The 12,176-nt window shown below is 36.2% G+C and overlaps 1 protein-coding gene across 2 annotated transcripts in view; it reads left to right on the forward strand.

Moving 5' to 3' along the window:
• Positions 1 to 12,176, forward strand: part of CMSS1 (cms1 ribosomal small subunit homolog) — a 377,798-nt gene that overhangs the window by 330,399 nt on the left and 35,223 nt on the right. For both annotated transcript variants that reach the window (XM_032852028.1, XM_032852029.1), the window contains exon 2: positions 11,902 to 11,987. In XM_032852028.1, coding sequence (XP_032707919.1) covers positions 11,902 to 11,987 — 86 coding nt within the window. The remainder of the gene's footprint in view (positions 1 to 11,901; positions 11,988 to 12,176) is intronic.

Consider the following 12,176-nt stretch of genomic DNA (forward strand, 5'->3'; position numbering starts at 1 on the left):
AGCAAAAAGGGAGAGCTAGCATTCTGAACAGAGTAAATGAGAGATACGCTTACAGATAGATTCTTTTCTGGCATGACCTACCTGATTATAAGTACTTATTTTTTAGTCTTAGTATAGCTGTAGTAATTATTTTGAAAAGTGTACAAAACAAAGGATCGAACATGACCACTGTTAGTATAAGTGGAGTCAGAATTGAGAGCCCCTTCTTTCATTGAATGCACTTTCACTGTTTGTCCTTCCCTTCCTCTCCCCTCAACTTCCCTGTCTGTTGTTTTGCCACTGTGGCCTTTAGGGCCTTCACTGAGTTCACTCTTCACAGGGTCGTGTTCTTTGGATGTGGGAATTGTGTTCTTTCTCAGTGATGCTGGTGGGAGTCCCTTAATGAGCTGGGAACAAGCTTCTTGAAGAATAGTTCCCAGTCCTGATTCTCCTGGCCAAATAAAACATTCTGGCTCTTAGGGATGAGTAATTTTAGCAAAAACACTTTAGACTCTTGAAGTACAGCTGTGTCTCCAGTATTATTTTTCATAATGTATAGTTAGATTTCCCAGAGAACAGCTGACCCCTCTAGAAATATAGAACACTCCCTCAAATAAGTGAAATTGAACTAAATTAAACAAGATGCATTTTTAAAAACTGAGTCACAACTTAACAATTCAACCAATAGGAAGTTGTAATGATTCTAAACTTACCTGCACCAATATATCTATGAGATATGTAAATAAAACTTGGTAGAATTGCTAAAAAACATGGACTAATTCAAAATAAGAGTGGGAGATGTTAATGCACATGTTGACAAAACAAAAGTGTATACATATATAACTTATTTGAAAACCATAATTAACAAGTTTATCTATGATCATAGATATCTATGATCATGTAGAACTCTGCACCTAACAATGAGAAACTATATATTCTATTCAGAAACGCTTTGAAACACTTTTTAATTGTTTATGTAGTAGGCCAGGGCCTGGCAAACTGAAGCCCGTGGACCAAATTCATAGAGGATATGTTTCTATAAATAGTTTAACAGAACACAGCCATGCCTACTCATTTATATATTGTCTAAGGCTGCTTTTGCACAACAGCAGAGTTTGAGTAGACATTATTGCTCTGCAAACCCTATCCCTATTTACTATATTGCATTTCACCTAAAAAGTTCACTGGTCCCTGTGCTAGAAAATAAAACAAGTCATAACAAATATCAAAGAATGGGTATGCAAGCCATTTTTCTAACCACAGTACCAAAAAATGATAACTAAAAAATCTGTTTGGAAATTTAAAAATGCACTTCCAAATAACTCATTAGTCAAAGAAAAATCATTATAGAAACCTTAAAAATATTTAGAATTGAATAACTATGAAAATGCTATACATTTAAAACATATGGTATTCAACTTAAGTTATATTTAGAGAAAATACATACACTTATGCTTATATCAGAAAAAAAGAAAGTTTAGTGGGCTAAATATCCAGCTGCAAAACAGAAAATCAATAGAGTAAACCCTAAGAACATTGGTTCAGTAGAAATCAAAGATGCAATAGAAAACATCTATAAATACAAAACCTGGTTGTTTGTTTGTTTGTTTGTTTTAAAGACTTGTCCAGGATTGAATAAGAAAAAATAAGGTGTAAATAAAAAATTGGACATAAGAAAAAGGATATAACTGCCTACAATGATCAATGCCAATAAATTTGAAGTTAGATAAAATCACCAAAAAATTTCACTTACCAAAAAGAAATTAAAAATAAATAGAAAAATGTCGATAATCATATAACCATTAGAAACTGAAGTGTTTGTTAAAACATACCCATAGAAAGTATACTACACTCTGCTTATTTTATTGGCACATTTTACCTACTATCAGTGTATATAAATATTAAGGTATTTTATTTTAGAAGTCTACATAAAATTTTAACTCCCCTCCCCCAAAAAAACTGTTTTTAAAAAAGAAATATCTCATGACCAACTGGGATTTGTCCTAGGAATAATACGAACAGTTTAACATTATCCTATTTTTATAATTCAGCATATTAACAAATTATAGGAGAAATCCTGCATGATCCTCTCAATAAATGCAAAACCAAAAAGCATTGCATTAATTTTAACACCTATTCATGATTTTAAACAAACTCTTAGCAATCACAGAATAGAAGGAAACATCATTGGGGCACCTGGATGGCTCAGCAGGTTAAGAGTCCAACTCCTGATTTGAACTGAGGCCGTGATCTCACGGTCCTGAGATGGAGTCCAGCATCTGGCTCTGCACTCAGTTTGAGATTCTCTCTCCTTCTCCCCTTGCCCTGCTCATGCTCTCTCTTTCTCAAATAAATAAATAATTTGGTTTTTTTTTAAGGAAGCATCATTAAGCTGTATGCAACATCTTTTCATGCGAAGGTAGTATGGGTGTTAAAATTGTAGAATCTTGGGATTTAAATCTCAGCTCTACTAGTTAGTTATTAGTGGTTTGACATTGTGTAAGTGTTACAGATTGTTTAATGAATTAGCTTCTGTCATTTTTTTTAAAGTCAGGTTAATTGGGGATTAATTTACATTCAGTATAATTAACCCTTTTTGTGTACAGTTCTGTGAATTTTGAATGATGAATAAATACAGTTGTGAACTACCAACACAATTAAGATACAGAACATTTCCATCACCCCTGAGAAGTATCCCATCTCTAGTCCCCAGTAACTATTCTTCTATGGTTCCTTTATTTTTCTTTTTCTAGAATATTAAATAAGTGGAATCATACATTATGTAGCCTCTTTAATCTGGTTTGTGTTTCATTTAGCATCATGCCTTTGAAATTTGTCCATTGCTGTTGTATGTTTTAGTAATTTGTTTTGCTCAGAAACTGTGAGAACTAATAGAGTTCAGCAGGTCACTAGCAAGCATAGATCAAGGTTTTTGTGAGACCTGAGCTTATATAATTTAAGGGGCCCTCTCTTAGAAAAGGAATACAAAATTACTGATACAAAATTAAGTATGAAAGTAGTTGTTTTAAATAAGAAATTACAACACCACTGCTGTGATACGGGAATTCTGAAATTTTTTATTATACTTGTCCCCATCAAATAGAAAAACATATGTATGTTTTCTTGAAAACTATATAAAGTACACCATCTATTGTGTTTCTACAGGAAAAATGGGAACCTAATTCTCTGCTTATAGTTTTATATTTTTGATGATTGGAAGGATTTCCACTGACTAGTTTTTGGTTTCATATATCCTGGTTCTCCTCCAGTGCCTGCATAGTTCTAAGGAAGGGTGCTACAGGTGTGTTTCTGTCATGATCTACAGCCTCTGACCTTGCACACTTTGTCACAGTGTCTGGTGAGTTGGCATAGGGTGGTAGGAGTATTCCTGGTAGCATTCCTATACTAGGAGAGCTAGCAGTAATTTAACTGTAGACTATATGATTGTGAACCGTGTAATATTCCATTAAACTCCAAACTAAATGCACACCCAACCAACTTCCTCTATCTGGATCCCCAGAATGCTCACTTCCACTTCAACATCATTCATTACGGGATATGTGAAAGAGGTGAATTCTGAGTAGAAATAGACAGTGGTCTACTTATTTGAACCACAATATATCTTTCTTTTGCATATTTTCTAAGAAAATTTAACTGTGTGATCCATTGCCAAGGGCCTTACCAGGGCCTAGAAGGGGTTCATGCAAGCAAGTGCTTTGAAGCTTAAGGGAAATTGCTGGGAAATTGGACTTCCAATATTTCTCATAAAGAAGATGAAGACAGGGATTGAAGAAAAGAGGAAATATGTGCAACTTTTTAATTTTGCTTGCTCTTTCTGCTTTGGGTCGAAAAGGGACAGTATACTTGACCCCTTTATTGGAAGAAGAGTTCAGGCAGTTCCATCTGGTGGTATTTTTTTTTTCCTTTTTCTTCTTTTTAAGTATACTCTCAGGAAGTAGGAGATGAGGCTACCCTGTCTTGTTGTCTCCACTCCACAAGCCCTGTCAATCGCTAGGACTAATTAGCATAGGTCTGGCTTAACCTCCTCAAATGCCAGCAGTTTTAGAGGAACCTGGGAGCTGAAGCCAGGCTGTGTAGGTTGGGTCCCATACTTTTAATACTCTCTTAATGGAAATCACAGAACTAGCATCCTTATTTCAGAAAAGCAGTTTTCTTTTGGAACCAAAAAACATCACAGGCTAAAGAAACAACTAATGTATTCAACCTACAGTGATATGAGATGATCTCATTTTATATCTTAAAAGGTTTCAGATGAAATATTTTTTGGCTCAGAGAATACAAATTTAGAGCATTTGGTTAACAAGGTATTTTAAGTATTTCTCATGGGTTTTGTTGCATAAGAGTCACACACCTTTAAAAATAATGTTATTTTCAGTTAGATTGCCTAAATACAGACTATACTCTTCAGTTATCAGATTCTGGGCAATGGAGGAATACAGAATTCAGAATTCTTTTTAAAGCATTATTGGAGTTTTAAACATATCACAGTTTGATCCTGACATTTATTTATTTGCATTTTATCCATTTTATCTTAAAATGACTTTTAAAGTTAATAAAAAGATTTATGTAAGTGGTTTTATGTTTACTTTTTTTTTTAAGATTTTATTTATTTATTTGACAGAGAGAAAGATCACAAGTAGGCAGAGAGGCAGGCAGAGAGAGAGGGGGGTAGCAGGCTCCCTGCTGAGCAGAGAGCCTGATGCGGGGCTCGATCCCAGGACCCTGAGACCATGACCTGAGCTGAAGGCAGAGGCTTAACCCACTGAGCCACCCAGGCACCCCTTTATGTTTACTTTTAATCAATGCTGGGCTAAGTACTTGGGACACACGGTATGGAAGGATAAAATTATATGCTGATTTACAATGTGATGTAGAAGTGCCGCAACAACAGGAAGGAGGAATTCTGTGTAGTCAGCCAGGGGTTCCCTGAAAGATCCCAGATGAAGATAGATTGGAAGATGTTAAGAAAAAGGAGGCTCCGTGGATAGAAGCCAATATAAGAAATTTCACAGGACTAAAGGTGGCTTTGATGGGGAAAGAAATTCCCCAGGTGGGGTTACCAGATTTAGCAAATAAAAATGCATGCCACCTCATTCAATGTAAATTTCAGATCGACAATGAATGATTTTAATACCATGTGGATATCTCCCATGCAATACATGGGACATACTTAGACTAAAAAATTATCCAATAACTTGTACTTTTTAAATTTAATCTGACAGCCTTACCCAGGAAGCTTTTATTTTTGAAGAGTCCATCATGGCCTCCTTGGGTTGAATTTCTAAATTCTACATTTCTCTGAACCCAGCTGCCTTCCTGGCTGTCCTAGTGAGAACAGCAGTGACAGCGGTACCCCCAGTAGTAGGATGGTACTCTGGTCTGGTCCACAGCCAACCACACACCTGTTGGCTTTTCCAGCATAATAATTTGGGCTTCCTGAAGAAAAGGATGGACCTTTAAACACTTTTATATATCTAGTATCTAATGGCTTTAATTAGCATTTCCCTAGTGGCTAATGATATGGAACATGGTTTTTGTGTACTTATTTACTTTTCAGTGGACGTCTGTTCATATCTTTTGCCATTTCCTAATTCACTTGTCTAGTTTTTTTGTATTCAATTTTGAGAATTCTTTATATTGTCTAGTTACTGATCTGTCCTTTGTTAGAAATGTGGTTTGCAAATATTTCTCCCTCTATGTGGCTTGTTTTTTCATCCTCTTAACAGGGTCTTTGCAAAGCAGAAGTTTTCAATTTTGATAAAATCTAACTTATCAATTATTGTTCTTATTGATTGCATTTTTAGTTGCAAAATTAAGAGCTTTGCCTAACCCTAGAACCTAAAGATTTTCTCCTTTTCTTTCTAAAGGTTTTAGAGTTTTACATTTTATATTTAAGTTTGTGATCCATTTTTGAGGTGAGTTTTGTATACGACCTGAAACTTGAGTAAGGATTAATTTTTCTGCCTATGAATTTTTTTTCCCTATTTGTTGAAAAGGTTATTTTTCCACCATCAAATTGCCTTTGTTAAAAATCAGTTGGGTATATTTGTGTGGGTCTTTTTCTGGGTCTGTATTCTATTCCATTCATTTATATGTCTGTTCCTATGCCAATACCACACAATCTTAATTATTATAGCTATATAATGTAGTAAGTCTTAAAATCACTTTAACTATTCTAGTTCCTTTCCCATTCTACATAAATTTTATAATAATCTGTATATATCTAGAGAAAAGTCTTGCTGGGATTTTGATAGAAATTATGTTAAACCTGTATGTCAATTTGGGGAGAACTGGCATCTTTACCATGGTTAGTCTTCCAGTCTATGAGCATGTTATGTCTTCTTGTTTATTTAGGTCTTCTTTTATTTCTTTCATCACTGTTCTTCATTATGAAAGTCTTATACATGTTTTGTTAAATTTACACCTAAGTATTTTAGGGGTTTGTTTTTTTTTTAGCAATTGTAAATGACATTGTGTTTTTAATTTTTGTGTTCATATGTTCACTGCTAGCATATAAAAATAAAATTATATGTTTATCAAAATAAAATTACATGTTTATCTTTTATTCTACAACTTTGCTAAACTCAGTTCTAGCACAGTTTAGGGACTTGGGGGAAGTTTTTTAGATTTCTTGGGATTTTCTATGTAAACAATCATGTCATCGGCAAATGGGAACAGTTTGATGTCTTCCTTTCTGACGTATATGATTTGCATTTCTTTTCTTGCCTTATTACACTGATTAAAAGTTCTAGCACTATATTGAATAATTCTGGTCAGAGCAGACATCTGTGCCTTTTTCCCAATCAGAGAGAAAGCATTCAGTCTTTCATTAATAAGTACAATATTTTCCGTAAGTTTTTTTATATGTACTGTTCATCATTTCTTTTAAATTTGTTTATATTTTATGTCCTAGAATATGATCTATCTTAGGGTATGTTCCATAACATTTAAAAAGAATGTGTATTCTGTTGAGTGGAATGTTGAGTGCAAATGTTGATCAGATCCTATTGGGAAATGGTTATCACTTAATTCTTCTATATCCTTGCTCTGAGAGAACTGTTGAACTTTGCAATTGAACTGTACTTTTGTCTGTTTCTTCTTTCATTTCTCTCAGTTTTTGCTTCATGTATTTTGTAGCTCTTTTGTTTGGTGCATACACATTAAGAATTGTTATGTCTTCTTGACAGATCCACACTTTCATTGTTATATAATGTCCTTTTCTCAAGTAGTTTTCCTTACTCTGAAGTCAGTTATCTGATATTAATATAGCCACTCTGCTTTCTTTTGATCAGTATTTGTATGTTGAGGTGCTTGGGTGGATCAAGCCCCACCTCGGGCTCCCTGTTCAGTGTGGAGCTTGCCTCTCCCTCTTCCTCTCCCTCTGCCCCTCTCCCCAGCTTGGGCTCTCTTTCTCTCACCCTCTTTCTCAAATAAATAAATAAAATATTTTTTTAAAAAAATTGTGGAGCACCTGGGTGGCTTAGTCAGTTAAGCATCTGCGTTTGGCTCAGGTCATGATCCCAGGGTCCTAGCGGTTGAGCCCCGTGTCAGGTTCTCTGCTCAGTGGGAAGCCTGTTTCCCTCTGCCTGCCCCTCTACCTGCCGCTCCACCTGCTTGTGCCGTCTCTCTTGTCTGTCAAGTAAATAAATAAAATCTTTAAAATATCTTTTAAATATTTATATGTTAAAATTTTTCCATCATTTTCCTTTCAACTTGTTATGTTGTTATATTTGAGGTACGTTCCTTGTAAATAACATATAGTTAGATCATGTTTTCTAATCTACTCTGTCAATCTCTATCTTTAAATTTGCATTTTTAGGCCATTTACATTAATGTGATTATTGATATGTAAGGGTTTAAATCTAACATTTTATTCTGTTTTTTCTGTTTGCTCTTTTTAATTTCTCTGTTTTCTCTTTCCTGACTTCTTATGTGTTACTTGAGCATTTTGGAATTCTGTTTTGATTTATTTTAGTGTTTTTGAGTATATTCCTTTGTATAGCTTTTTAAGTGGTTGCTAAAACCACTAGGGTAGGTGAGGCCTTTATACCACTGGGCAATATATGATGACTCTCTACTAGTCCTCCTCTAACACCATCCTAGTGAGGAGGGAGAGGTTCACTTCATTATTTCCCTGAGGAGATGGAATCAAGGCCTACCATGTGGTCTCTATTGATACTGCAGTGGTGGTGGTAGTGATAGGAGGGGGGAACAGGGATTTGTCATTACCCTTAAGAGATGAAAATCCCTTTGGGATTTCAGTCACTGCTTGATCATCTCTGATACTGCCCTAGTGGCAGGTGGAGGAGGAGTTGGGTTGCCTCATTACAGCCTGGCAAGGGTAGAAGTCTAGGCTCCCCACTCAGCCTTTGCTAATTGGGGCAAGACCACAGTTTTTTATCTAAACATAGATAGTTTTTATCTAAACATTTTTGGTCTTGCTAGGTGGCCCCTTTCCTGGTCATTTTGTTAAACAGAACAGATGTTTGTTGGGGCTTTTTTTATCTGCTCCCATTGGCATTTCCAAGTTATGGCTTCTTTAACCCTAAGCCTGAGATAATGAGGCAAAAAGAAAATGCAGGGAGCTAACTGCTGTGTTTTCCCTTATACCCAAAGGTCCCAGACTGTCTTCTCTCTACCTTTAAGAGACTTCCTATGTTTGTTTTATATATAAGGTCCAGGATTTTTAGCTGTACTTAGCAGAAGGAATAGAGAAAAATACTACTACTGCAACTATTATTGCCTTTCCAGAAGCAGAAATTCTATGAATACTTTTAATGCCAACATAATCATTTAAAAGCTCTATTAATTGCCTTACTGCTATTATTCCATGGGTAGAATCCTTTTTTGTAATTTTTTCCATGCTATACTGTTAAAAGTATATGTCTTAATCAGGGTTCTCTAAAAGAACAGAACCAATAGGAGATACATATCTGTATCTATATATCTACATCTATATCTGTCTGTATATAAAAGAAGGAGTTGGCCTATGCACTCCATGACTCTGGCAAGTCCCAACATCTGCAGTGTGAATCAGCAAGCTGGAACCCAGATTCCAATCCTAGTCAGAAGGCCTGAGAACCAGGATAGCTGATGTTGTAGTTCTAGTCTGAAGCGTGACAGGCTCTAGATGCAGGAAAAGCTGATGTTTCAGTTAAAATCCAAAGGCAGAAAAAATTCTCTTACTCAGCAGAAGTTCAGCCTTTTTGTTTCTATTCAGGTCTTCATCTAATGAGACTGCCCACCCACACTAGGGAAGGCACTCTGCTTTATTCAGTCTACCATTCAAATGTTAATCTCACCCAAAAACACCCTCACAGAAACACCCAGAATAATGTTTAACCAAATATCTGGGTACCCTGTGACACATAAAATTAGCCACCACAGTGTGCAAACATTTAAAAGCACAAGATTACCAGTTTGGTTAATTGAGACCTAAATAGGAATTCTGACCAAGGTTGCTCACAAATTCACATTCTGGGATGACTTTGAAGTTCGTAGAGAAATTCAAAGAGAATGAGTAAAGCCTTTTAAAAATTCAAAAATGTATTTAAAGGGAGGAACCACTTGTCTGGAAAACTGAAGAGCAACAAGTGGAAGAATGAAACTGGACCACTTTCTCACACCACACACAAAAATAAATTCAAAATGGATGGAAGACGTAAATGTGAGATAGGAAATCATCAAAACCTTAAAGGAGAACACAGGCAGAAACCTCTTTAACTGGCTGTAGCAGCTTCTTACTAGACACATCACCAGAGGCAAGGGAAGCAAAAGCAAAAATGAATTTTTGGGACTTCATCAAGATAAAAACTTATGCATAGGGAAGGAAACAATCAACAAAGGCATCCTATGGAATGAGAGAAGATATTTGCAAATGACATATCTGATAAAGGGTTAGTATCCAAAATCTATAAAGCACTTATCAAACTGAACACCCCAAAAACAATCCAGTTAATAAATGTGCAGAAGGGGCACCTGGGGTATGTGCTATGGTGAGTGCTGTGAAGTGTGTAAACCTGGCGATTCACAGACCTGTACCCCTGGGGATAAAAATATATGTTTATAAAAAATAAAATTTAAAAAAAAAGAAGAGGCACCTGGGTGTCTCAGTGGGTTAAAGCTTCTGCCTTTGGTTCAGGTCTTGATCCCAGGATCCTGGGATCGAGCCCCCGCAGCCAGCTCCCTGCTCAGCAGGGAGCCTGCTTCCCCCTCTGCCTCTCTGCCTACTTGTGATCTCTGTCAAATAAATAAATAAAATCTTTAAAAAAAGAAAGAAAGAAAAAATGGGCAGAAGACATGAATAGACATTTTTCCAAAGAAGACATCCAGCTAACCTAGCTAACCAACACATGAATGAAAAAAATGTTCAAATCACTCATGATCAAAGAAATACAAATCAAAACCATGCTGAGATACCACTTCACACCTGTCAGAATGGCTAAAATTAACAACACAAGAAACAACAGGTGTTGGCGAGGTTGCAGAGAAAGGGGAACCCTCTTGCGCTGTTGGTGGGAATGCAAACTGGTACAGCCACTCTGGAAGACACTATGGAGAGTCCTCAAAAATTTAAAAATAGAACTATCCTATAATCTAACATTGCACTATGAAATATTACCTAAAGGATAAAAAATACAGATTCAAAGGGGTACATGCACCCCGATGTTTATAGCAGCATTATCAGCAATAGCCAGACTATGGAGAGAGCCCAAGTGTCTGTCAACTGATGAATGGATAAAGAAGAGGTGGAGTGTGTGTATACACACACACACACACACACACACACACACATAATGGAATAATACTCAGCCATCAAAAAAATGAAATCTTGCCATTTGCAATGACCTAGATGGAGCTGGAATGTATTATGCTAAGTGAAATGTCAGAGACGAATACCAGATGATCTCACTCATATGTGGAACTTAAGAAAGAAAACAGATGAACATATGGGAAGGAGAGAAAGAAAAAAAAAGGGAGGGAGAGAGGGAAATACACTGTAAGAGACTCTTAACTATAGAGAACAGTGTTGATGGGGGATGAGCTAGATTGGTGATGGGTATTAAGGAGGGCACTTGCTGTGATGAGTGCTGGGTGTTGTACATAAGTGATGAATCATTGAATTCTACTCCAGAAACCAATATTGCACTGTATGTTCACTAACTAAAATTTAAATTAAGAAAAAGCAATAGAGATCTGAAGCATAGATAGATAGATAGACAGATAAGGAAAGCAACCACTAAAATCTGGAAGGCAGTATGGCATTATGGGAAGAGACTGTGGTTGCTATGTTTCTTCAAGAGAGCTTTATAGACAGAAAAACCTAAAACTTTGATTTTTCCTGACTCTTAGAGTAAGAATTTATTTTTTTCCATTGTTGAAAGATTTAAAAAATTCAAAATAAGTGTTTCTCATGATCTATAATCTTTTTGTCACCATTTCTTAACATTCCCCCTCGGACTAGCATACAGGTGTCAAGAGCTACTGTTTTTGAGGTCAGGCAGTATCATTTGTGGAGAAGACTTTGGACTCAAATAGATTGGGGTTCCCAGGTCTGTAACCTGGGGCAAAATGCCTTACCCCTCTAAACGGCAGTTTTCTTATCTGAAAATGAGGAGTTTAATATCTGTAAAATCAGTTTAAGTGCTCCATAATTAAACATTCTCAAAAGTAAGACATCTAGATAATCTTCAGTTTTGCAGTTTTACGAATTAGACTGACATCTTGGTGCTTAGATTTCTATATTTTGGATTGTTTCCTTGAATTCAGCTTCTTAGAGGCAGAATTACTGAATCAAGGCATAGAGCTTTCTAGAGAGGTGGTACCAAGTTTGCACTAGCAATGGGAGAAAGAAAGAGAGAGAGAGATGCTTTTCTAATTTTTAAACTTTATATTTTGTAGAAGCATCAGGTGGTGAAGGAGGAGGAGACCCAGAAATGGAGCAGGAGACAGCTCCAGTACCAGCCCTGTCAAAGAAGACCAAACAGGTGACAGTACTGTAGGAGTCACAACTGTTAAATTCTGGAATCAGCTTCTACTCCTCTACACCATTCCCTGTTCTTTAACATCAGTTGTTGGTGGACTTTGAAGGAAGCTTTTTATCCTCTTTCCTTGGGAAAAAACATGCTTCATTAATGATAAGCAAGGTCTATTTTCCCCCTAATATTTTTTTCCAA

This window comes from Lontra canadensis, unplaced genomic scaffold, assembly GCF_010015895.1.
Source record: "Lontra canadensis isolate GAN:19392208 unplaced genomic scaffold, GSC_riverotter_1.0 scaffold6, whole genome shotgun sequence".
Lineage (NCBI taxonomy): Eukaryota > Metazoa > Chordata > Mammalia > Carnivora > Mustelidae > Lontra > Lontra canadensis.